Consider the following 24,873-nt stretch of genomic DNA (forward strand, 5'->3'; position numbering starts at 1 on the left):
AGTCGGGCGGTAGCGCAGCGAGTTAAGCGCACGAGCAAGGACTGGTGTAAGGATCCCGGTTCAAGCCCCAGGCTCCCCACCTGCAGGGGAGTCGCTTCACAGGTGGTGAAGCAGGTCTGCAGGTGTCTAGATTTCTCTCCCCCTCTCTGTCTTCCCCTCCTCTCTCCATTTCTCTCTGTTCTGTCCAACAACGACTATATCAGTAACAACCACAATAATAACTATAACAATAAAACAACAAGGGCAACAAAAGGGAATAAATAAATAAATATTAATAAAAAATAATAAAATAAAATAAAAGAAACAGACACTTGTGTCTTGGACCCATGAGGGGAAAGGTTGATTCTGCCTAAGAAGGTATTTGTGGCTGAGCCCTGCTCAGGCTTTGAACCTGGGTCCTTGCACAGTGTAATGTGCACACTTAACTGGGTGTACCACTGCCCACCCTGGAAATTAATACTTTTTAATGATAATCAACCAGGATGCTAGGCTCACTATACTTATCATGCTAGTAAATCCCCAACTGACGGCTGAGGAAACTGAGCAAGAGTAACTTACTCTGGGTGACAAGCACGTCGTGTGAGAACACTGGGACTAGAGCCCACATCTTCCGTCTGCCTCCAGAGTCAGGGACCATATATGCCAGCAGTACTTGGTTTCCCAGTGGGGTGGCACCCTGAGATGAGCAGATAGAGTGAGGGCCAACACGGGGGGGGGGGGGGGGACCGGCCCCCCAGTGGTCATGAGCCACAGCTGCACAGTGAGGGTCTCCCAAACCCATGTTTCTCCCTCCTGGGTTTGAGGATAGAATAGAACTAGGACCCCAGTGGGCCAGTGTTCCTGAACACCATCCCCCAACCCCTGTCCCCCCACAGTACCAAGAAAAGCAGCGGAAACGTGAGGCTGAGGAGCGTCGCCGCTTCCCCCTGGAGCAGCGGCTTAAGGAGCACATAATCGGCCAGGAGAGCGCAATCGCCACCGTGGGTGCCGGTGAGTCCACAGGCCACTGGCTAGCACCAGAGTGAGGGAGGTGGGAAGCTCTTGGTCTGCTGAAATGAGGTGGACACCCCGCTGTCACCATCCTGGGGAGAGGGCCTGGCCGTGCCACAGCCCACCTTCCTGGAGCTCATGCCACTTCCAGGCAGTGTGACAAGCTCCCTACAGATGCTGGGTCACGCAGCCCTTGCAGCAGCCAAGAGCTCTTCAGTAGTTTGCTCCAGCCTGTTTCTGGGGCCAAGACTTGAACTCTGCCCTCCCTCAGCCCACCAGCCCGTCCTCTACTCTCCAAGTGGGAAGACAGACCCAGAGAGGAACTGGAGCTTGTCTGTCACTAGTAATACAGCAGCTGAGCCAGAACTTGAACATGTGTCTTCTGTCTCCAACCCTGGGGCTCTGCCAAACTTCAGCAGAGTTTGCCAGCAGCTACTCAGCTTTTGGGGAAATCTCCCGAGCGAGTCTCGAGTGCCTGTCTCCTCGCCAGAAGCACGATGTCCACACTCTGATCCCTGGCAGCCAGGCTATGGCTAACTGCTCCTGGAATGGCCCTCCTGCACACGCAGACTCCTCTGCACAGATGTGTAAAGCTGTGGGCTTGTCTCTGTCCTCTGACCTGGGCACATGACTCTCTAAGTGTGGTCTCAGGCCTATGGGCAAGGCAGAACAACCCTGTGTCCACTTAGACAGGGGTTCCCCCAGGTGGTGCTTCTCAAAGCACAGGCTTTGAACTTGCACTGTTAGCATCCTCTGGGAACGTGTTAGAAATCCAAGAGATTAAAAAATAAATAAAGGGAGTCAGGAGGTAGTGCAGCAGGTTAAGCGCAGGTGGCAGGCGCAAAGCACAAGGACCGACATAAGGATCCCGGTTCAAGCCCCCAGCTCCCCACTTGCAGGGGAGTCACTTCACAGGCGGTGAAGCAGGTCTGCAGGTGTCTGTCTTTTCTCTCCCCCTGTCTTCCCCTCCTTTCTCTATTTCTCTCTATTCCTATCCAGCAATGACGACATCAATAACAACAATAATAATTACAATAAAACAACAAGGGTGACAAAAGGGAACAAATAAAAATTTAAAAAAGAATTGGGAGTCAGGCGGTAGCGCAGCAGGTTAAGCGCACGTGGTACAAAGTGCAAGGACCAGAGTCAGGATCCTGGTTCAAGCCCCAGCTCCCCACCTGCAGAGGAGTCACTTCACAGGAGATGAAGCAAGTCTGCAGGTGTCTTTCTCGCCCCCTCTCTGTCTTCCCCTCCTCTCTCCATTTCTCTCTGTCCTGTCTTCCCCTCCTCTCTCCATTTCTCTCTGTCCTATCCAACAATGATGACATCAATAACAATAACTACAACAGTGAAACAAGGGCAACAAATAAATTTTTTTTTAATTTTTTAAAAAGAAAGAAAAATAAAATAAATCTAAGAGATAGGGATGGGTGGTGGTACACCTAGTTAAGTGCACATAGTACAAAGTGCAAGGGCCTGGGTTCGAGTCCCCAGCTCCCCACCTGCAGGGGGTCCACTTCACGAGCAATGAAGCAAATCTGTAGGCTTCTATCTTTCTCTCCTTCTAGCTCCTCATCCTCTCTCAATTTCTCTCTGTCCTATCTAATAAAATTAGAAAAGAAAAAAAATAATAAAGGTTGCCAGGAGCCCAGCAGATCTGTAGTGCAAACACCAAGCCCCAGGGAAAACTCTAATGGCAATAAATAAATAATGAAAGCAAGGGGACCAGGTGGTGGCACTCCCAGTTGAGCACACACATTACCTGCACAAGGGCCCCGGTTCAAGTCCTCACTCATCATCTGCAGATGTCTCTCTCTCTCTCTCCTTCCCTCTCTATCTCCATCTTCCCTCTGAATTTTTCTCTGTCCTATCAAATAGAAAGAAAAAAAAAAGTGAGAGTGGAGGGAGTGGCTTCCAGGAGCAGTGAATTCATAGTCCCACCAGCAGCCCCAGCGTTACCTGGTGGCAATAAAAAGTAAAAAAAAAAGGAAGGTAGGTCACCACTGTGACACACCATCGTCTCTACACACCAGTGGGACTCGTGTGGCAGTGGGAACCCCTACTCAGGCTGAACCGTCAGCAGGTGGGAGGAGCCCATGGCAAGAGCTGACTCACTAGCTAGAGTGGGGACTGCCTGCAAGCATTCACAGGAGTCAAGGGACATTTTTTCAAATCCCCAAGGCCCCACAACCCAGGCCACAACACATCAGGCTACCTTCTGGAGTCCAGATACAGACATCCACTTTCAGCCAGCCCTCTGGAGGCAGCAGTCACCCACGTCTTTGCCAAGGCCATGTCTGAGGTGGAGGGAGGCTCTGCAGAGAAAACCAGTGGCCCAAGGAAAAGGCGCCTGTGAAAGCGTCTCCTGCAGCTGCCAGCACAGTATTGCCCTCTGCTTCTCACGGGCATTTCCCAGAAGACTGTCTGCTTCTCTCGCACCTCTCACCAGCCTCTCAGGTTCCTTGGAACCTCCCAGAAGTTAGATGTGACTTAAGTAGGAGTTGGGAAGAGGAGGAAAAACTTAACAACAAAAAAAAAGAAGAAGAAGAACTTAACAACCAGGGCTCCAAATAGCAGGTTGGCCACTTAGCAGCTCAGGCTTCCTTAGTGTCCTGGAGCCTCTATTTCCTACCTGTGTTTAGCATGGTCTAACTGTAAGACAGATGGTCTGCCCAGCATGTGTCGGACATCTGTGACAAAACCCAGCCCTGTCCTCAAGGTGCTTACCTGCTAAAGTTGAGCTCTGTGCTTTTTAGGGCAATGAGCTCTGTTGTGTCAGTAAGACTGTCACAGCTAATTTCCTTCAAGCCATCCTGTCCTTCATCCCTCTTACCCTGGCCCTATATCAGCCTGTCTGTCCTTGTTTCCTGTTGCCGTTGGCACCAAAGAGGTGTAAATGACTCAGGTTCCTGCTTCCTGGGAGCAGTCAGACTATCAGCCCTGAGGGCTGCTGCCTAAACTCAGATCAGAAGGGCTCAACTCCTAATCCTGGACTCTGTAGGTTGGCCCTGCTCTGACTCACTCAGGTCATCCCAGAAAAGAGGAGACTACTGGGGCCTGGTTTATGGGGCTGGTGCTTTTTCGCCTCCATTCGTAAGGCAGTAACTGGACCTGCCTGCCTTGCTGAGGAGCCCTGTGGCTGGGACTCACACCGGTAATGGCCAGATAATGTTCAGCTTCTGGAGTGGGTGACCCATGGGGCACTGTCAGAGTCAGAGCTGGTAGTGGGCATCCACACGACATCCAAGACTTCCCGGTGCAGGAGGAGAGAGGCAGTTTGAGAGGGTGGGCCAGGCTTCTGGGGCATCTGTAGTGTCATATGTGTGTTAGGGACTGGCGGGGTAGAGCCTGGCACCCATGGGCACCATGAGGATGGGCAGCCAGAGAAGTGCCGCAGAATGAATTGATTTGATAAATGGCCATTTATTACCCTCACGAATTGGCTGAAACCAATTTCGGTCACATCAACCCCTGGTAAGTGCTGGGATATTGATTTGTGCAAAGTAATACAGTGAATTTATCAGTGTGATCCCCAGCTGCAGGGCTTCTAGCAAGGCTGGCGCACAGTTACCACCTTACAAATGGAGGAGATAAAGCCCCAGCCCCCAGGCCCGGGTGCCTATGCCCTCTCTGGTCCTCTAGGGTCACTGGAGCTAGAGTAGGGCAGCCTACATGCCACAAGCCAGAGCCCGGACTTTGACAGTGAGCCTCTCCTTCAGGCTTCAGAGCTGTTCCTGGCTGGAGACGGGAGGACCCTCCTGGGATCAGGAGCCTCTGTACCCCAGCACACTCCTCATTCAGGGCTAGCCCCTACCCTCCTCCAACCCACCCACCTCACAGGCTATGTCTCAAGAAAAGAAAAACACCAGCCTTTCTGGTCTCAATAGCAACCTGGACATTTCCTCAGCCCCTCCCTTCCCCTTACCGCTTCCAGCCCACCCAGGATCAAATCCTGTCATTTTGCCTCTTCGGTGCATCTCAAACTCAACCTTTTCTCTCTGCTCCTACTCCCCAACCTCAACTCAAGACCTCAGCATCTACCATCTGACCCCCACAGTGGCCTCCTCACTGGTCTGGCTGCCTCCTTCCTGTCCCCTATAATCGTGTCTCCCTCTAAAATGTAAAACTCTTCTGTTAAAAATCCTTGAGTTGCCTCCACTGCCCTGTCTCATCATGCAGCCCAGCCACCCTTCTGCTGCCCCTCTACCTGGACAGAATCCACCATGACGCCGGTAACACACTGCTGCTTCTGCTCTGTCCACACTGGTGGTGGCAGAACAACTCTGCTTGGGCTTCCTTTACCACACAACCCTGCCCCATCTCCATAATATTATTGGGCTGTTTGTTTGTTTTGCTTTTGGTTTGGTTTTTAGAGTGGTTTTTTGTTTGTTTTTAACTTTTATCTTTATTTTTTGGATAGAGACAGAAATTGAGAGGAAAGAGGGAGATAGAGAGACAGCTGTAGCACTGCCTCACCACTCGTAAAGCTTTTCCTCAGCAGGTGGGGACTAGGGGCTTGAGCCTGGATCCTTGTGCACTGTAACATGTGTGCTCAACCAGGTGCACCACTACCTGGCCCCAGTTTTTCTGTTTGTTTGTTCCTTAGCCTCAGCTCAGGAGCAGTGCCTTTCAGACTCCCGAGGATGGCAGCCAAAATCTGTTTTCCTTATTCCCAACACAGGACTATCCTTGAAATAGTTGCTTAGTGTGTGTGTGTGTGTGTGTGTGTGTGTGTGTGTGTGTGTGTGATGTGTGTGTGTGTGTGTGATGTGTGATGTGTGTTAGCTCACAAGCATTGGAAGGTGACTATAGCAAGATAGTTCATGATTGCCCCATAATGCTGGGCCCTTGGCTATTCCCCAGACCTGCTGCAGTAGCCTCCTCTGGACAGACGGGCTGCCTGCACACCTGGAAGCTTCCCTGCAGCCCCCCTGTGGCCAGGTACCTGTTCCCACTTGTTGCCTCTGAAGCCCATAAACTCCCTCAGAAAGAGCCTGCCCCTCAGTTGGCAGGTGCCAGGGTCTCGGCTGAATCTCAGTACCAGCCACGTGGCACACCTGGGCACACCGTCCTCTTACATGTTTACTCCACTTTGGGCTGAGCTGAGCTGGGCAGTCCCTGTGGTCCTGCCTGCATTGCAGAGTGGCAGTGATGAGGATGGCTCCATGTCCACTGCTTACCACTCCAAGGAGCCCCCTCTGTCCCCGCTGCTCTCATCACCTGGCCCGAGTACCCTCCACTCCATGATGCAGAACCAGCCTCTCCAGGAAGTCTTCCATAGCCCCCTGCCTGGAGGCAGGGCCCTTCCTCTGGGCGTCCTGTGGTACCTTTTCTCACTCTCCTGACCACGTGACATCTGTGTCTGTCTTTCCCTCCGATGGTCAGAAGCTGCTTCTCATTCCATGTTTCCCCAGGGTTGAACACACAGATCTTGACAGTCATAGCCTAAGCCTGTTTTGACACTCTGCACACCCCCCCCCCACACACACACACAGAGACTCATGTCAGCCTCTCCCTAGAAGGGTTCCCACCTGAAGCACACACACCCCTTTTCAGTGTGGGGAAGACTCATAGAAACACCTCATGGCATTTTCATATGTTAACAAGTCTTGCGTTTGTTGACTTTCAGAAAAGCTGATCCTTGTTACTGATTCAGAGAGAATTATTCTCTTGGACAGGAGTAGATGGCATAATGGTTATGCAAAGAGACTCTCATGTCTGAGGCTCCAAAGTCCCAGGTTTAATCCCCCACACCACCGTAAGCCACAGCTAAGCAGTGCTGGTTAAAAAAGAAAGAAAGTATAAAGAAAAATGGAGTGAGAGAATTATTCTCACCATCCTCCAATCCCAGGCCGCCAGTAGCCACCAGTCAGTGGGTTCTTCTTCACCACTTGCTGTGGTCCTAGAACCTACACATCACAGGCATGAAACTGCTGCAGGATATTGGTGTGACATTCAACCATGAGCCCCCAGAGGACTGCTTCCCCGGGGAGGCTCTGCAGGCAAGGAGCAGACATGTTCCAGGCTAGGTGGAAAAAGACATCTCCCACAGCAGAGCACCAGAACCTGTCAGGAAGGGTGAGTCAGCTGGCACAGACCTTGAGCCAAGCAAAGGCAGCAACCAGGGAGGGGAGGAGGCAGCTCTTTCCTTCCACTTTGGTTTTGCACACACTGGGGCTTTCTTTCTGGAATATTCCATCATACCCCAGCTGCCTGACAACCTCCCCTTATGCTTGAGGCCCAAGTATCAGTCAGCCACAAGTGGCTCTTCCCACACTTCTGCCCGTGCTCCCTCCCCATCCGGAACCCAGAGTGCTCATAGCAGCATTCACCAGTAGCACCAGCCTTGATTTGGACATATTGGGGTACCCAGCACCCAACACAGCTTGCCTGCTGGGCAGATAGATAGGGCTTTGTAGATGAAGAGTGGGAAGTGACTCGCAAGTAGAGCACATACCTTGCATGTGTGAGACCCTAGGCTCAGTCCTCAACACCACACAACTTGGTGAAGCAGTGCTACAGCCTCTCTAATTAGAGTTTTCCCCATGAATTAGGCCTCACACGTGCACAGTACTCCTGCTCCCGGACCACTTGTCGGTTCAAATAGAGATGGGTAAAACCAAATCACTGGAACTTCCTCCAGTGCACCTCCCACATGGTGTCATCGCTCAAGCCTAGGTCACAGACATGGCATCATGGCAAGGCATGCTACCTAGAGAGTATCTCTTTGACTCACAACTAAAGAACTTAATGGTTTAAATGGTAAATTTTAAAAAAAAAAAAAAAAGTAGGAATGGTTAAGCCTTATTCACCCAAGGGCCATAGTAACCACTTGGAGCCATAAGAAACTCTTAGGTCCAGACCTCATGCTTCTTCTCTGTAAATGGGAGTTGAAGTGTCTGTTTCTTTTCCCCCATGTGATTCCAGAAAGATCAAGAATAATTTATTTAGTCAGCAGGCATTAAAGCAGTGCTGGGCTCTTGTCAAGAGTCCCTCAGGCAATAGAATGCCTATCAGCCGCTCCCCTGGAATACAGAAGACTGGGATGCGGGTAGATGAACCCTTTATCCTCCCCCTCTCTGAGCCTCAGTCTCCTGCGTCTCTTAGTCCTTATATAACAAAAGAGACATCTGTGAAATGCAAAGCCAATGACTGCTGCTGTTGCTGCTAGAATTACCCATGTTTTTTACTCTCGTTATGACTCTACTGTGCTACTTACAAAGTGCTCTTACGGTCATAAGTTTTGTCTTCTGTGGGATGACTCACTCTGTGTGACATGTTATGAGATGAAGAAACTGAAGTTCTAAAGGGAATAAGCGGTTTACTCAGAGTCATTCAACTAATAAGAGACAGAGCCAAGACTTCAAACTAGCTTTTGTGACTCCTACCCAGTCCACCGTACCACTCCTTAGATGGACATGGAGCAGAGAAGCCAGACCCCAGGAACAAGTGAGGAAGGTGTGATGGGTCAGGGTCCATCAGAAAGCTGTTGCAGCCTACTTTAAGGTGGTCTCATAGTGGTGGGCATGCCAGGAGATGGTGAGAAAGCTAAGAGGAAGCAAGGAGGCCCTGCCCCCCAGTCTGTGCAGAGATGTTGGAGCCTGTTGGACTCTACAGAGAAAGGTCTGGTCTCCCAGGGAAAGGGCTGAAGGGAGGCAGGGATGTGGCTGGGAAGGCCAGAGAGAGTCGTCCAGAGAGTCGGGGGCTCCTGGGGGTGTGTATGGGATGGCTGAGCATGCAGACTGGGAGACAGGGAGGGACAGTTTTCCTGCTGAAGGAGACCTGGGGTCGGGGACGGGGGTGGGTGCAGTGATGAGGAAAAGTAGCTCCTCTCTCTGCACTCTGGAAGCAGTGGGTCAGGTTCAGGAAGTAGTCAGAGACAGGGCTAAATCCCAGGGTCTTCATCAGTGCACCTGTAACCTCGAACAGGTTACCTGACTTATTTCAAGACAGGGCTTGAACCTGGGTTGCACAGTGCAGAGCACGCATCCTATCCGTAGAGCTATCTCTGTGACCTTTTTTTTTGCCTCCAGGTTGTTGCTGGGGCTTGGTGCCTGTACTATGAATCCACTGCTCCTGGAGGCCATTTTTTCCCCCATTTTTGTTGCCCTTGTTGTTATTGCTGCCAATGTTGTTGGATAGGACAGAGAGAAATCAAGAGAGGAGGGGAAGACAGGGGGAAAGAAAGATAGACACTTGCAGACCTACTTCATTGCTTATGAAGCGATCCCCCTGAAGGTGGGAGGTAGGGACTCAAACCGGGATCTTTACACCGGTTCTTGTTCTTCGCATCATGTGCACTTAACCCACTCTGCTACCACCTGGCCCCCACTGTGACCTTTTTGTATATATTTTATCATCTGTAAAATGGGAATCAGTTTCCTTGCCCTGCCTCTCTCGTGAGGTTCATAGGAAGACTCACGTGTACTTGTGTCTACGGTAATTCTTTCAAGTCTATCTAGCAGACCAAGTTGCATTTGCTGTTCCACAATGAGAGCACCAGCACCTGTGGCCACATCCCTGACGGGCCCTTGCAGTTCTCTGTCTCTCTCGGCCTCTCTGTGGCCTGACAGCACCCTCCAGCCTCCCAGTCACCCTGCCAGCCACACACACTGGACCTGCCTTCCCCACTCCTTCCTAGCTGCTTCCATTTTTCATCCTGTCGGACTCCATCTGCTTGGCCGTTTTTCTCTTCAGATATTATTAGAAATATCTTGAGTTGTAATTGCTTAATGGTTGGCATTTCGCCTGTTTTCACTGGGGGCCCAGATCGAGCCTACCCCAGCCTCGTGCCCTGGGTCTGTCAGAACTGACCAGGGACAGCTGTGCAGTGGAGGCTCCCCGGCATTATAAAGAGCTCTCTCCCAAGTGCATTATTAGAAAAGAAGGGGGAAAGATGGCCCAAGGCATAATCCAATTCCACGTTCTCCATGGTGTGTTTGAACTGCATACAGCCCAGCAGTGTGCCCCTCTCTGTGGGCTGGGCAGCTTCCCTGAAAAAGAAGTCAAAATCAGAACCTCAAGAACATGACACCCCAGAAAGCCATAGTGCCTGGACCACCCATCAGAGTGACACCTGGGCACGTCTGCCTCCCAGCTGCTCTGTGAAGCCTAGACTCAGCTGATGCTCATTTTCTTTTCAATCTAGATTCTCAATCCAACCAACTTTGAAATAATACGACTCCTTTTAGCTGACCCTTCTCTTGCTCCCACCCCAGCACACATCCACACAGTGTTTGCAGAAGTCTAACCTTTGCCCCTCATAATATCTGGGTTCTTGCTTCTGTCAAGACACTGGGGACTCCTTCCCAGCCAGAACTTGAGGCAAAGTGCTTAAGGTCATCGAAGTAAAGATTGAGGTGAAAAAGACCACAGTGTGGACCTGAACTCCTGAAATGGATGTTGGAGACATTTCTATGTAACTTGCCCCCATGGATCATGTTCACTCCTATCTGCCCACCTGTCTTCTTTTTTTTTTTTTTCTTCTTTCTTTCTTTCTTTATCTTTTTTTTTTCCTACCAAGGTTATTGCTGGTGTTCAGTACGAGCACTATAATCCACCATTCTGAGCAGCCATTTTTTTCTTTTTTTTTTTTTTCCATCTTTCTGTTTTCTTTGATGGAACAGAGAAAAACTGAGAGTGAGAAGGGAGAGGAAGAGACACCTGCAGGAAGAGACCTGTTTCACTGCTCATTGGGACTGTGAACTTGAATCTGGGTCCCTGGCATTATCATGTATGCACCCAACCAGATACACTACCACCCAGCCCCTCTCCACCAGGCTTTCTGGCCACCTTTGCCTCTCTGGGTGCTGCCCAGCTTCATGACCGTCACAGTTTTTCTTTTTATTATTATTATTTATTTACCTAAAAGATAGGAGGAGAGAGAGAAAGAACCAGACATAACTCTGGTACATGTTCTGCTAGGGATCGAACTCAGGACCTCATGCTTGAGAGTCCAGTGCTTTATCTACTGCGCCACCTCCTGAACCACTCCATCACAGTTTTTCTTTTTTTTCTTTTTTTTTTTTAAAGATTTTATTTATTAATGAGAAACATAGGAAGAGAGAGAAAGAGCCAGACATAACTCTGGTACATGTGCTGCCGGGAACTGAACTCAGAACCTCATGCTTGAGAGTCCAATGCTTTATCCACTGCTCCACCTTCCGGACCACCACAGTTTTTCTAAAAGCCCTTTCCGGGCCTCTGCAACTACTCTGAAACCTAGCCACATAGGTGGAGCTTTTAGGATCTTCCCACCCCAAGACTGAAGACACATTCCTAAGACTGTATTGCCCAGTTGCGCTTGGTTTCTTGGCCTTGTCCTCTGGCACATTTCCCTTTGCCAGTCTGCGCCTGGAGTTCTGGGGATGAAACCAGACCTGTTGTCCAATCTGCAAACCAGTCTTGACACTGTGTCGTTGTTACCCCCTCCCCACTTCTGACTGCCATGCTTACATTAATGCAACGAAATTCACTAGTTTTTTCATCAGTCATATGTGACAATAAATAAATATGATAGGTTCTGAGAGAGAAGTAACTGTACCATCCATCTACTAGTTGTGTGACTCAGGCTAGTCGCTTGTCTCCTGCCACAGTTTCTTACTCAACATCATGTAAGTAAGAATAATACTTTGGGGGAATTTGTGTTGAGTCTTCAGTAATAAAATGTTGGTCATTTTTCTTCTCTTGGTGGTTCTGCTGTGCATCAGCCTCTGCTGTTATATGCAAGTGATGTTTCTGAGTCTGCTTCTCTCACTTAGGTTCCTCACCTTGAGTGCCTAACCTTTGCCCATGTGCCCCTTCCTGCAGAGAAGTCAGGTCTCACTGTCACAGAGCTGCCTTCAGGGAACCTAGTGTAGATCTGTGCTTCTCCCTCTACCCTGACACAGACGCAAGCGCGCGCGCGCACACACACACACACACACACACACACACACACACACACACACACTGGAGGCCATGATTAGTGGCACATGAACCAAGTACCTTAACCTTCCATACTCTAAACACCACACTGTCCTTGACTGGCTTCCAGAAAGTGTGTTTTATATATACTACCAGACAGTAGACCAGACCTTGGTTTTTCCAAATGAAAGAGTCTAGAACTCACACCCTAGATCCTCAAGGACCTCCCATGGCTTTGTTCCTCTCCCTAGGAGGTCAGCTCAGCTTTCCACCCATGGAGGCCAGATGAGCAACCAGCAAAGAACTAGAGCTCCTTGTCTAGCATTCTCCTCTGGCAGCCCCCACCCCCTTCACCTCCATTCACCATCCACCCGCCTTTCAGTTTCCCTGGCAACGCTGAGTGCTCATCCTGGAAAACTTTATCCGAAATCTGCTCTGGGCAGCTTTCCAAATCCATGCTAACCTGATTAGGTATCTCTAGGGGCCTTGCCAGCTAATCAGATTAGGCAGCACTAATGGTAGTGAGGACTTTGAGTGGACGCAGAGCAGTAAAACATATTGTATACTTAGTGATAATTATCCTGCCTTTTGTGTCATTGATTTATCTGCCTCCTCCCCTGTCCCCCGTCTTGTGTGTCTGGCTGTAGCCATCCGGAGAAAGGAGAACGGCTGGTACGATGAAGAACACCCTCTAGTCTTCCTCTTCTTGGGGTCATCTGGAATAGGTAACCGGGTTGGGGGGGCGCGCGCCCTGGTCTCATACCCCACCTCTGGTTCAGTGCCAGCTCCTGATATAGCTGCCTGAAAACCACAGAGCCCATCTCTCCTTAGGAACAGCTGGAGCTAAGCCCCTCCCCGGAAGCTGAGATACAGCAGGAAGTTGCTGGGAAAGCTAGCCCCCGCAAGGCCCTTTGGTCCTGATGCAGCCACTCTGCATCCCCGGAGGCTGTCCTAGGCACAGTTGAACCACCTCCACTGCCCACAGCCTCATTCAGTACAGCCCAGGACAGGACCCTGAGGAAGCTAAAGGAAGCCCCTGGTGGCAGCACAGTGCTCGCTGCAGAGGGAAAGTGCTTGCAAATCAAATGGGCTGGGTGTTTTCCTGGCTGACTGGGCTGGATCATCCAAGCCTCTGAGCCTCTCACTCTCCACCTTCACACATCCCACCATTGTCCTTTTTTTTTTTAATCCAAAAGAAATGAAAATTCTAATTTTTATTTATTTATTATTGAATAGAGATAAAAATTGAGGTGGAAGGGGAGCTAGCGAGGGATAGAAACAGAGACACCTGCAGCTCAACTTCTTCACCACTCCTGAAGCTTTCCCCCCTGCAGGTGGGGACCAGGAGCTTGAACCCAGGTCCTTGCATACTGTAATGTGTGTGCTTAACCAGGCGCGCCACCGCCTGGTCACCATCCCACCACTGTCTTGATGGAAAATTGCATGCATTTGTTGCCTCCTCTTTCCCCCTTAGCATCTTCCTGGGCTAAGCTCTCTCTCAGATACAGAGTCCCCAAAGTGTACCACAAAATTCTAAGACTTGGCTTCCTCTGTGGGTCAGTGTAGAGTCTTTGCCATCACAGCCCGTGGCTCTCCAGAGCTCCAGCTTTAGTAGTATCACTCCTACATGATGGCAAGGGCCGTAAACAAAAATGCTGAAACTAGGAAGAGGTGACCATTGTCCTCTCCCATCCTCTAGTTGGCATGTATCTTTAGGGCACTTCTCTCTGCCTACGAGAGGTTTGTGCTTGACTTCAAAGCACAAGTGGGCTCTGATATAAGAGTCAGCCTCCAGCTCTTACAGTGCTGCTGTAGAGAAAAATCCATAGTCCCACTCAAGATGCAGCACAGATTTTGATTCTGGCCACAGAATCACCATCACTCTCCTGGTGACTTTTGGCATATCACCAGCCCCCTTTAAGCCTTCATAGCCCCCATCCATTAGAAATATTATTTGTAGTGTCCATGCATTTCTAATTTTGTTCATCTCAGGAGATAGTGATCTGGTTCTAATCTGTTGTCTTTCCCTTCTTTCTTGCTAGGAAAAACAGAGCTGGCCAAGCAGACAGCAAAATATATGCACAAAGATGCCAAAAAGGTAAGGCTGTGGCCTAGGCCTGAACTGCAGGCTGTGGAGACATCTCTATTCCTGCTAGCAAAAAAAAAAAAAAAAAAAGTTACGCTGCTTGAGTCTAGCACTAGCTAATCAGAAAAATGAATTCTAACCCAGGAAACAGGCCTCGGCTCTGGCTCTGAGCCGGCCATCACTGACACCAGGAATTTGGGCAAGTTGTTCAGCTTCTTCTGGGCTCACTTTCTCCATTTATGAAATCAAAAAAGTAATCCTTGCCTGACGCATGGGCTTCTTGGGAATATGAGTTGTCCATTAAAACATTTTTTAATATTTATTTTATCAGTGAGAGGAAACCAGAGCATCACTCTGGCACATGAGTTGCCAGGGATCAAACTCTGGACCTCATGCCTGAGAGCCCCGTGCTTTCTCTACTGTATTACCTCCTGGGCCACCACAGCAACATTTGCAGGCATCTTCTTTGTGCCTGGTAGAGTCCTAGGTATGGTCATATAGTACTTATAGTACTCTTCCTGCCCTACAGAACTTTGTCTAGTGAGAGAAATGACTTCCAAGATTCACTCTGACTCTGGTGCCATCAGGCCATGCAGAAGTCTTCAGGGGCCAGATGGTGGCACTCCTGGTTGAGTGCATGTATTATAGTGCACAAGGACCCAGGTTCCAGTCCCTGGTCCCCATCTGCAGGGGAGAAGCTTTACAAGTGGTGAAGCAGAGCAGCATGTATCTCTCTGTCTCTGTCTCCCCCTTCCTCTCAATTTCTGGCTGTCTCTATCCAATAAATAACAAAAGAGGAAGTCATCTTCAGTTTTGTAGGAGAAAGGAAGTAGAAATTAGAAGGTGCCAAGGAAGGAAGGAAAAGGAAAGGGAAGGGAAGGAAGGAAGAAAGGAAGGAAGGAAGAAATTAGAAGGTACCTTACTATTCTCCATCCTGACAAGTCTTTAAGCATGGCTTCTTGTATCCTAAGTCTCCTTTGGCCTTGTGGCTCAGAACACTGGAGTCTCCTCAGCAGACGACTGTCTTGTGCCTATTTGTTCATTCTAGCTTTCCAAGGCCTGCTCAGTTTGACTTTTTGAACTGACGACAACTACTTTCCTGGGGAAGAAACTGTCAGAGGGAGCAATCCTTGAAGACTACAAATCTGGCCACCCCTCTACCAGCCTTTTCTGTGAAAAATTTCCCCAACTGAGGCACTGAGGAGTTTGCCAGGCATCTGCCAACCAAGCAGCCCCATCAGCACAGAATCCTGTCCTTCAGCTGCCTCCTGTCCTGCTTCTTCCTTAAATGCCCCCTTGCCACCTCCCTGAGAGCCTGGCAGCCACAGAGACAAAGTGCTTCCAGCTATGTCCTCCTGGGCCTCTTCTACAGGCCCAGTAACTGACCAAAGGCTGCCTTGCCAGCCACTGTGGGCTGCTTACCCCTGAGCGGGCAGGCGGGCCAGAAGCAGCACGTGGCATGCTAATACGTTCCCACTGAAGTAGCATATTTAAGGTAATTCGTCAAGTTGGCAGCAATTGAAACAATTAGCACTGTGGAAAGGGCCATAAACTAGCAAGACTATTAGGGCAGATACAGTTACGGGCAGGAACCACCTGATTAGGGATGACGAATTCTGAGCGGTTTAATTTTAATACTGTCAGAAAGGTTAATATTTAATTACAAATTATAATCTCCTCATATAAGCTGTCTTAATATGTCTTCATACTCAGTGGAGGTAGGAGAACAAGATCTGCTGACTTGCTGGTGTGGAAAGGAGAAGGGCTTGTTCAAAATGGGTGATGGAGTCACTGTTCAGCTGGAGACACACTTACGTCAGTACAGCATGTCCAGTCCTGAGAGCGCACCCAGGGCACCACTCACCTGCCTTGGCCAGAAGGAAGTGAGGCCTTGGAGTCAAGGCTCAGACAACAGCCACTCCTGGCTCAGGTTCTAGTTCTACTTTCTGCTGGCCTGCTTAGGTCCTTGACCCCTTCAGTTTCAGCTCTCCTGCCTCCACGTTCAGTTCCCCAGCCCTGGATCTCAGGCTGTCATGAGCGTTTGTGAGATAATGTGTGTCACCACACAGAGTGCCTGGTCCTTCATCTAGCATTCCTTCACCACTTCAGACTTCCACAGCAGCCCTCTCTGCTGTCTTATTTGACCCTGTGAAGAAGATAGCATAGAGGCTAAATATAAGCCCTAAGATGAGAAAACTGAGACCGTAGAGCATTGAAGACTGTATGCAGGGTCATTTGTTAAGGGGAAGTAAAATCAATCCAGCACCTCAGTTCCTCTCAAATTGCCCTTGTTCTCACTGGGAATAGGAGGCTGGATTATAAATTTGTCAGTTTGTTCAGATTTTCACATAGAAAGATGAGAAGCCCGGGCCAGGTGGTGGCACACCTGGTTGAGCGCACATGTTTCAATACACAAGGGCCCGGGTTCGAGCCCCCATCCCCCACCTGCAGGGGGAAAGCTTTGCAAAGTGGTGAAGCAGTGTTGCAGGTGTCTCTCCCCCTTCCCTCTTGATTTCTGGCCGTTTCTATCCAATAAATAAAGATAATTAAAATTTTTAAAAGGAAATATGAGCATCCCAGTGTAACCATGCATGTATTTTACTTGTAAAACTCCTACCTATGGGGAGTCGGGCGGTGGCGCAGTGGGTTAAGCGCACGTGGCGCAAAGCGCAGGGACCGGCGTCAGGATCCCGGTTCGAGCCCCCGGCTCCCCACCTGCAGGGGAGTCGCTTCACGGGCGGTGAAGCAGGTCTGCAGGTGTCTGTCTTTCTCTCCCCTCTCTCTCTGTCTTCCCCTCCTCTCTCCATTTCTCTCTGTCCTATCCAACAACAAAGCAACGTCAACAATGGCAATAATAACTGCAACGAGGCTGCAACAACTAGGGCAACAAAAAGGGGGGAAAATGGCCTCCAGGAGCGGTGGATTCATGGTGCAGACACCGAGCCCAGCAATAACCCTGGAGGGGAAAAAAAAAAAAAAAAAAAAACTCCTACCTATGGTAAATGCATTATGGAATCTCTTTACCACGGGCATCCTCTTGACATGTTTAAGGCTTGCTTTCAAAGTCCAAAAGTCCTATTCTGGAAGCTAACCTAATATGACCCCTTCAGGACCCAAGAAATAAGTACAGGAGGAGCCAGGAGAGATAGCATAATGGTTATGCAAAGAGACTCTCATGTCTGAGGCTCCAAAATCTCAGGTTCAATACCCTGCACCACCATAAGCCAGAGCTGAGCAGTGCTCTGGTAAAAATAATAATAAGCTCTTTAAAAAATAAAATAACGTATGGGAGGTATCACATCTAAGCCCAGTGCAAAGTAGAGGTGACTAAATGAAATGGATGTTGGCCTGGGGATTGGTAACTTGAACTCCACTCTGACTCTCTGACCCTAGTTTCCTGGCACCTCACAGAGCGTTCCTTGTATGCTTTTCTAATTTCTTTGTCATACCTATAAACTTATTTTTTCTCTCATGAGCCTGTCTCTCCCAAGTTGGGAAGCTTTGTTAACTTTCATTTTTAGAGTCACAACGCTAGGCAGAGAACTTTAATGGTGCTGTGGTCTCATCGTAAAGTAGGTGGTAGAATCCTTAGACATGCAGCTATAGTAGCAGCATGAAACGGAGCCAAGAGCAGGGGTCTGAGTCCAGCTGCCTGGCTTCACACCCTCGTTCTAAACCACCACCGTAAGTTTGCTGGGATCTCTGTTTATTTTTATTTATTTTTTTTTGATAGAGACAGAAATTGAGAAAGAAGGAGGAGGTAGGAAGAGAAAGACACCCATAGCACTGCTCCACCACTCATGAAGCTCCCCCTGCACCTGGGCACCTGGAGCAGGTCCTTGAGCATTGGAGCATGTGCCCAAATATGCCACCTGCTGGTTTTTTTTGTTTGTTTGTTTTTGTTTGTTTTTGTCTCTGGGGTTATCACGGGGGCTTGGTGCTTGAACTACAGATCCACTGCTCCTGGTGGCCATGTTTTTCCCATTGTTGTTGCTACTGCTGTTATTGTCGTTGCTGCTGCTGGTATTGTTGTTGGGTAGGACAGAGAGAAGAGGGGAAGACAGAGGGGGAGAGAAAGATAGACACGTGCAGATCTGCTTCACCGCTTGTGAAGCGACCCCCCTGCAGGTGGGGAGCCGGGGGCTCGAACCAGGATCCTTGATTGGGTTCTTGCACTTCTCACTATGTGCACTTAACCCGTTTTGTTTTATCTTTACTATTTATTTTATTTTAGTGAGAGAGACACAGAGAGACTAGAGCACTGCTCAGCTCTGGTTTATGGCGGTATTGGGGATTGAGCCTGGGACATCAGCGCCTCAGACATGAAAGTCTTTTGCATAGCCATATGCTTTCTCAGCAACCCTGGGATATTTACTTATTTTATCAGAGCACTGCTTTTTTTACCATAAGCCCTGGCTTATGGTGGTACAGGGGATTAAACCTGGGATTTTGGAGCCTCAAGCATGAGAGTCTGTTTGTATAACCATTTTACTATCTACCCCCACCCTGGGATCTCTATTTATATTCTTTATCCTATCCTCAAAGTAGGTTCAATAATGGTTCCTACTTTATTGGATTACTATGAAGATTAAATGAGATGATGATATAAGATGTTAAACCCTATTCTTGGCGTGCAGTAAACAATCAATATATGTTGAATATTACTTTATTTTACAACAGCATGAGGTAGCCTTAAGATAAGATCATGTGAAACTAAAATTATTCCAGTCAAGAAAATCAAGCCCAAGAGGGCCTGGAGATAGCTCACCCAGTGGGGCACATGCCTAACCATGTGCAGAGCCCCAGGTTCAAATGCTTAACACCACATCATCAAGGAAGCTCCATTGATGGGGCAGTACTATGGGCTCTCTGTGTGTCTCTCTCCGCCCTCTATACCTGACATTAAAAGCAGGGGTAGATAATCCCAGGTTCAGTCCCTCGCACCACCATAAACCAAAGATGAGCATTGCTCTGGTTTAAAAAAAAAAAATGAAATAATTGACCTGCGAGCAGTGAAATCATACATCCCCAGTGCCCCAGAGCAGATCAAGTTCAAAGATTTATTCAAAATTGCATAGAAATCAGTAGAAGAACTAAGGTGAGACCCCACTTCATGAGGTGTAAGTAAGCACTAAAGTCTTTATTACCAGAATCCTGGGACTTTGGTTGGCATTATAACTCAGAAACTTTCCTATGAACAATGCTAAGCACCAAAGGGCTGGCAGAATAGGGAAGATGAGGCAGGAGAGAATAGTGGCTAAGAACACAGACTGGGAGTCCGATTGCCAAACTTGGATGTCCTTGGCAGGTTATTTTCATCTGTGACTTAGTTTTCTCTGAAGTAGAGATAAGATGCTAATAAGTCTCTTAGGCTGGTTGGCTAGCTTTGACCACTGCCAGGCTCCAAGCAAGCACCTACACTCTCACTTATACCATCAGTACCTGTCTCAAGCCTCCAGCCCATTGCCACTAAATTGTCCATGAAAAGGAGTGGGTAGGGGGCAGGTGGTGACGCAACTGGTCTAGTGCACAAGGACCTGGGTTCGAGCCTGCGGTCCCCGCCTGCAAGGGGAAAGCTTTGCAAAGTGGTGAAGCAATATTGCAGGTGTCTCTCTGTCTCTCTCCCTCCCTATCTCCCCCTTCCATCTCAAAATTCTGGCTGTCTTTTTCCAGTAAATAAAGATTAAAAAAAAAAAAAGTGGGTTTGATTAATTCACAAATCCCACATAGGTGTTCTTTTTCCCTGGAGACTATTCATGCCTGTACCTCACCCCAGGGGCTCACTTCCCTGGAAATCACACCTAGGCCAAATGTGGGTGGAGAAGAGCTCCATTTATATCATGAGTAATTTGAAGAGGAAATGAAAAAATGTACATAAAGAGAAGGCTTGTTATTTCAAAAGAAAACTCACTTCTGGGGGTCGGGCGGTGGCGCAGTGGGTTAAGCGCATGTGGCGCAAAGCGCAGGAACCGGCGTAAGGGTCCCGGTTCGAGCCCCTGGCTCCCCACCTGCAGGGGAGTCGCTTCACAGGCCATGAAGCAGGTCTGCAGGTGTCTATCTTTCTCTCCCCTTCTCTGTCTTCCCCTCCTCTCTCCATTTCTCTCTGTCCTATCCAACAACGAATTGCGTCAACAAGGGCAATAATAATAACCACAACGAAGCTACAACAAGGGCAACAAAAGGGGGAAAAAAAAAAGAAAACTCACTTCTAAGCAGAGGCTTGTGAAGCCGAGACACGTGTGCAGAGCTGTCTCATCGTGGACCAAGCAGATGGCGAAGGACTTTGTCCACATGTGCCTGGCTTGCTCAGTGGACAGGGACTAAACCTTGTTCACTCTTGTAGGTGCAGTGAGCATAGGACGGATGGGAGGATGGTGTGGTAATCAGATCAGTAGAAGCCTGCCCCTGGAAAAGAGATGCCCAAACCATATCTAGCAGCACAAGGACATGACTTGGGTTTATTAAGATAAGATAGAGAATGAGGGGATCATGAAAAAGCCAAGTGCCCAGGGAAAAGGGGACAAATACCCCTATCTGTATATACATATATATACATTTGCCTCCAGGGTTATCACTGGGGCTCAGTGCCTGCACTATGAATCTACTACTGCCGGAGACCATTTTTCCCTTTTGTTGTTTATTGTTGGTTTTGTTGTTATTGTTATTGCTGTCATTGTTGTTGGATAGGACATAGAGAATTGGAGAGAGGAGGGGAAGACAGGGGGGAGAGAAAGAGAGACACCTGTAGACCTGCTTCACTGCCTGTGAAGCGACCCCCCTGCAGGTGGGGAGCCGGGGGCTCGAACTGGGGTCCTTATACCTGTCCTTGCGCTTTGTGCCATGTGCGCTTAACCCACTGCTCTACCGCCTGGCCCCCTGTATATATACTTTTTTTTTTAAAGATTTTATTTATTAATGAGAAGCATAGGAAGAGAGAGAAAGAGCCAGACATAACTCTGGTACATGTGCTGCCGGGAACCGAACTCAGAACCTCATGCTTGAGAGTCCCTTGCTTTATCCACTGCGCCACCTTCCGGACCACTGTATATATACTTTTACAGAAAAAAGTATATCTGGGGAATGAAATAGAGGATCTTGGGTTGATGTGGCCTAAAAGTGAGTGTTGACCCTTCCTTCTACTTTCTTGCTTCCAAATGTTCTCAGTGCCTATTTATTTCCATACAGGGTTTCATCAGGCTGGACATGTCTGAGTTCCAGGAGAGACATGAGGTAAGTGGGAGTCTTCAGGGACATGTGATTTAGAGGGATCTCTCAATACAGTGCTGTCATTATATTTGGATGTGCTTTGTCACATAGACCTATGTTAATTCTTTGGGATTTGTCCTTCAGGGGCCCGTGTGTACAGCAGGGTCACTGGTATGTTTTGCTCTGAAGACTTAAGTATAGAGAAGACCAGTCTGCTCTCCCACCGCTGCAAGATTCCTGTCACTCCAGGAAAGAGGCGGCCCATAGCATACAAAGCCTCCTTCCTGTGTGCTCCATAGTGGAAGCTGCCTTCACAGAGAGACCCTCCTGATGTGTTTCCTTCTTGCTTCTAGGTGGCCAAGTTTATTGGGTCCCCACCAGGCTACATTGGCCATGAGGAGGGCGGCCAGCTGACCAAGAAACTGAAGCAGTGCCCCAACGCTGTGGTGCTCTTCGATGAGGTGGACAAGGCTCATCCAGATGTGCTCACCATCATGCTGCAGCTGTTTGATGAGGTGAAAGGACCAGTTTGGTGGGAGGGAGATACCAAGAGGTACGTGAGCTGTGAGCAGCCAGAAGCAAGGGTTTAACTGCTTGGTTCTTTAGTTTGCTGCTCCCCCACCTAAACTTTTAGTCGCTGGTCACTTGGGGGAAGACCAGGCTGCCCCGGCCACTGTCTAGAGAGACAGAGACAGAATGGAACAGCAAAGAGAGAGACCTGCGTTTTCAGGTCCAGTCCTGCTTCATCTCTAAACACCAGAGACCTCATGTGACAGAGAAAGAAGTCAGGACTGAAGAGTTAGCACAGAGGTTATATAGAGGACTTGCATGCAAGAGGTCCTAGGTTCAACCCCCAACACCACCAACGGCCAGAGCTGAGCAGTGTTCTGCAAATAAAAACAAAGACCAAAAAAAAAAAAAAAAGAGGCTGGATATAAGATACTCCCAAGAAAGGTCTAACTCAGGGCTGAAGAATCAGAGAGGTAGGATGCATGCCTGACCATGTGCACAGCCCAGGTTCAAGCCCTGACTTCACCTGGGAGGTGCTGTGGCACTGGAGGAAGCTCTGGTGCTGTGGTGTCTCACTTTGTCTCCGTCTTCTTACCTGAATGCACAAGCAGCCGAGGAGCAATGAAATTTAACATACTAGAGGCCCTAGCTCTGCCAAAAAAAATGACTCAATCAATAAAGGGGATGGGTGGTGGTGCAGCGGGATAAGCGCACATGGCACGAAGTGGAAGGACCGAGTAAAGATCCTGGTTCTAGAGATCCAGGGACTCGGCACAGAGAGGCTTACAGCAGCCACAGGAAGAGATGAGATCTCTTGAGTAGGGAGAGAATCGTGTGCAGAGAAGAGACTGAAGCACCCTCAAGGCCTAACAAGTCAGAGAAACAGGAGGTAAAGCAAGGGAGTGTTTGTTGTCGTCACTAGCTTGCTTTCTTTTAATATTTTATTCCCTTTTGTTGCCCTTGTCTTATTGTTGTAGTTATTATTGATGTCATTGTTGTTGGATTGGAGAGAGAGGGGGAGAGAAAAATGGACACCTGCAGACCTGCTTCACTGCTTGTGAAGCAACTCCCCTGCAGGTGGGGAGCCTGAGGCTTGAACCAGGATCCTTACACCATCTTTGTGCTTTGTGCCACATGTGCTTAACCCGCTGCGCTACCTACCACCCAACTCCCTAATAGCTTTTCATTGTTGCTGGGGCTTCACTGCTTCAGGCTGACTTTTTCAGGCTGGAAGAGAAGTTTAGAGGAAGAGAGGGAAAGACACTTTCCCAGTGCGAGAGGGAGCCGGACTCAAACCTGGGTCACCTTCATGACACAGTAGCACACAGATAGACAGACACCACTTCCTGCCTGTGTGTTCACCAATGAGTAGGGGAGTCAGGCAGCAAAAGGCAGTTCAACCCACCACAGTCAGTGTACACCAGGGTGAGTAGTGAGTGCCCAGAGCTATGGGAACACCTGATCTGGAGGCGTAAAGGAAGCCCCATTCTCATCCAGCCTGGACTCTGAAGCCTGGACCCAGAAAAGTAGGAGCCCTGGTGGCGCTCACCAAAACACCAAGCAAGGCTACTGCTGGTCATTTCTCATTTGACCTCGGAGCCTTCGGACAGAAGTCACAGGGAGAGGCTGGTTCCCCGGGAAGCACACCTTCAAGGAAAGCAGCCCCTGCCCCCAGAGTGAGCCTCTGTGCCACCCGGTTTGTATGGGCTCCAGTCACTGGGGGACCGTGCTGCACTGACAGCTCCTTCTTTGGGACAGTCTTTACTGGCAGGGATTCCGAAAAGGAGAGGCAGGCGCTGTGACTGTCACCCCTTGGGTCAGTCATACTCTGCACCTGCTCCCCTCACCCACCCGGGACCCATACTGGGGCCGATTATGAGCAGAGCTTTGATCTCTCAGAATGAAATTGCCTCCAGGTTATTGCTCAGGCCATTCTGGTAGCGTGTGAACTCAGGCTCCGGGGATAAGCTCTTCGAGGCAGGCATGGAACACACATGACATCGTAAGCGTGTGCTGGGGCACATCACACACACTCAGACCTGGACCCCGTTCCAGAACCTCCCACAGTGGACTCTAGGGCAGAACAGCCTGCAAGCAGAGGGTGAAGCAAGAAGCTAATGGCAAGAGCTGAAGAGCAACTTCATCCCTTCCCCTTGCCCTACTCAAGCACAGAAAAAGGATCAGTGCCAGGATTGGAGGCCCTTTTTGAATAGATCCCATAGAACATGCACAAGCCTCCGGCTGGGACCATTGGAACATGCAGCTGACAAGCACCTGGTGCTGTGCCCAGCACACAGGAAGCACTCAGTGCACTCTGCTCTCCCCCACCCCAGCCCCTGGGACCAGCACTAGTCCGCTGGTGCCTCTAGGAGCAGGGCTGACCCTGAGCCAGGTCACAGCTTTGGAGATGGCCCACACTGTCTGGCTGAGAACCTCGGTAGGGCACACAGCCTGCTGTCTTAGGGCCTCTGGGCAGGTGACCAGACTACTGACAAGGACGGCATTAGGGTCCTGAGCCCACCTGGTCCCAGGCAGCATTATTCCTCGTTGCTTAGGGCTGGCATGGGGCCCAGCACCGCTGCTCAGGCGGGAACCAGCAGGCTGAGGGCAGCGACCTCTCCCCAGAGTCGTTTTCTGGCCTGACAGGGTCTATGCTTTGTCTGCAGTCAGAAGGACATCCTAAGCAGGCCTCCCTTGCCTCACATCTGTCTCCTTTGCTTCTCACTAGCAAGGATCAAAGGGTACAAACTGAATTTGGCAGAAGTCTAAGAAATTTTCATTTAGGGAAAGAACATTGCACACAACCTCATTTATCCAGCACTGTTGGTATGACCTCAGGAGTCTGTGCAGAGGGAAGGATATGGGCTTGGCCCAGACACACTCCACTTCTGGCTGTATTCTCTTCGAACTCAGAGACCTTGAATGAGTTTCTTAACCTCTTTGAGCTTCAAGATGTTTTATAGGGTTGTGAGTGTCCAAGCTCTTGCCTGCAGTTGCTGATCACCTCCCAGTGTACCGGGCAGTGTTCTAGGTCCCACTGGAATAAGACCTCTCGTCCCTTGGAGCCACTTCCTCCTCCTCCTCCTCCTCCTCCTCCTCCTCCTCCTCCTCCTCCTCCTCCTCCTCTTCCTCTTCTTCCTCCTAATAGGACAGAGAAAAATTGAGAGGGGAAGGAG

General features: G+C 49.4%; 1 protein-coding gene across 1 annotated transcript in view; it reads left to right on the forward strand.

Annotated features, from left to right (window-relative positions):
• Positions 1-779: 779 nt before the first annotated feature.
• LOC103117447 (ClpB family mitochondrial disaggregase) overlaps positions 780-24,873 on the forward strand; it is a 29,897-nt gene continuing 5,803 nt past the window's right edge. The window contains exons 1-5 of the mRNA XM_060184523.1: positions 780-990; positions 12,543-12,620; positions 13,938-13,993; positions 21,167-21,211; positions 21,541-21,702. Of these exons, the coding sequence (XP_060040506.1) occupies positions 780-990; positions 12,543-12,620; positions 13,938-13,993; positions 21,167-21,211; positions 21,541-21,702 (552 nt within the window). The remainder of the gene's footprint in view (positions 991-12,542; positions 12,621-13,937; positions 13,994-21,166; positions 21,212-21,540; positions 21,703-24,873) is intronic.

The sequence above is a fragment of the Erinaceus europaeus genome, unplaced genomic scaffold (assembly GCF_950295315.1).
Source record: "Erinaceus europaeus unplaced genomic scaffold, mEriEur2.1 scaffold_1065, whole genome shotgun sequence".
NCBI lineage: Eukaryota > Metazoa > Chordata > Mammalia > Eulipotyphla > Erinaceidae > Erinaceus > Erinaceus europaeus.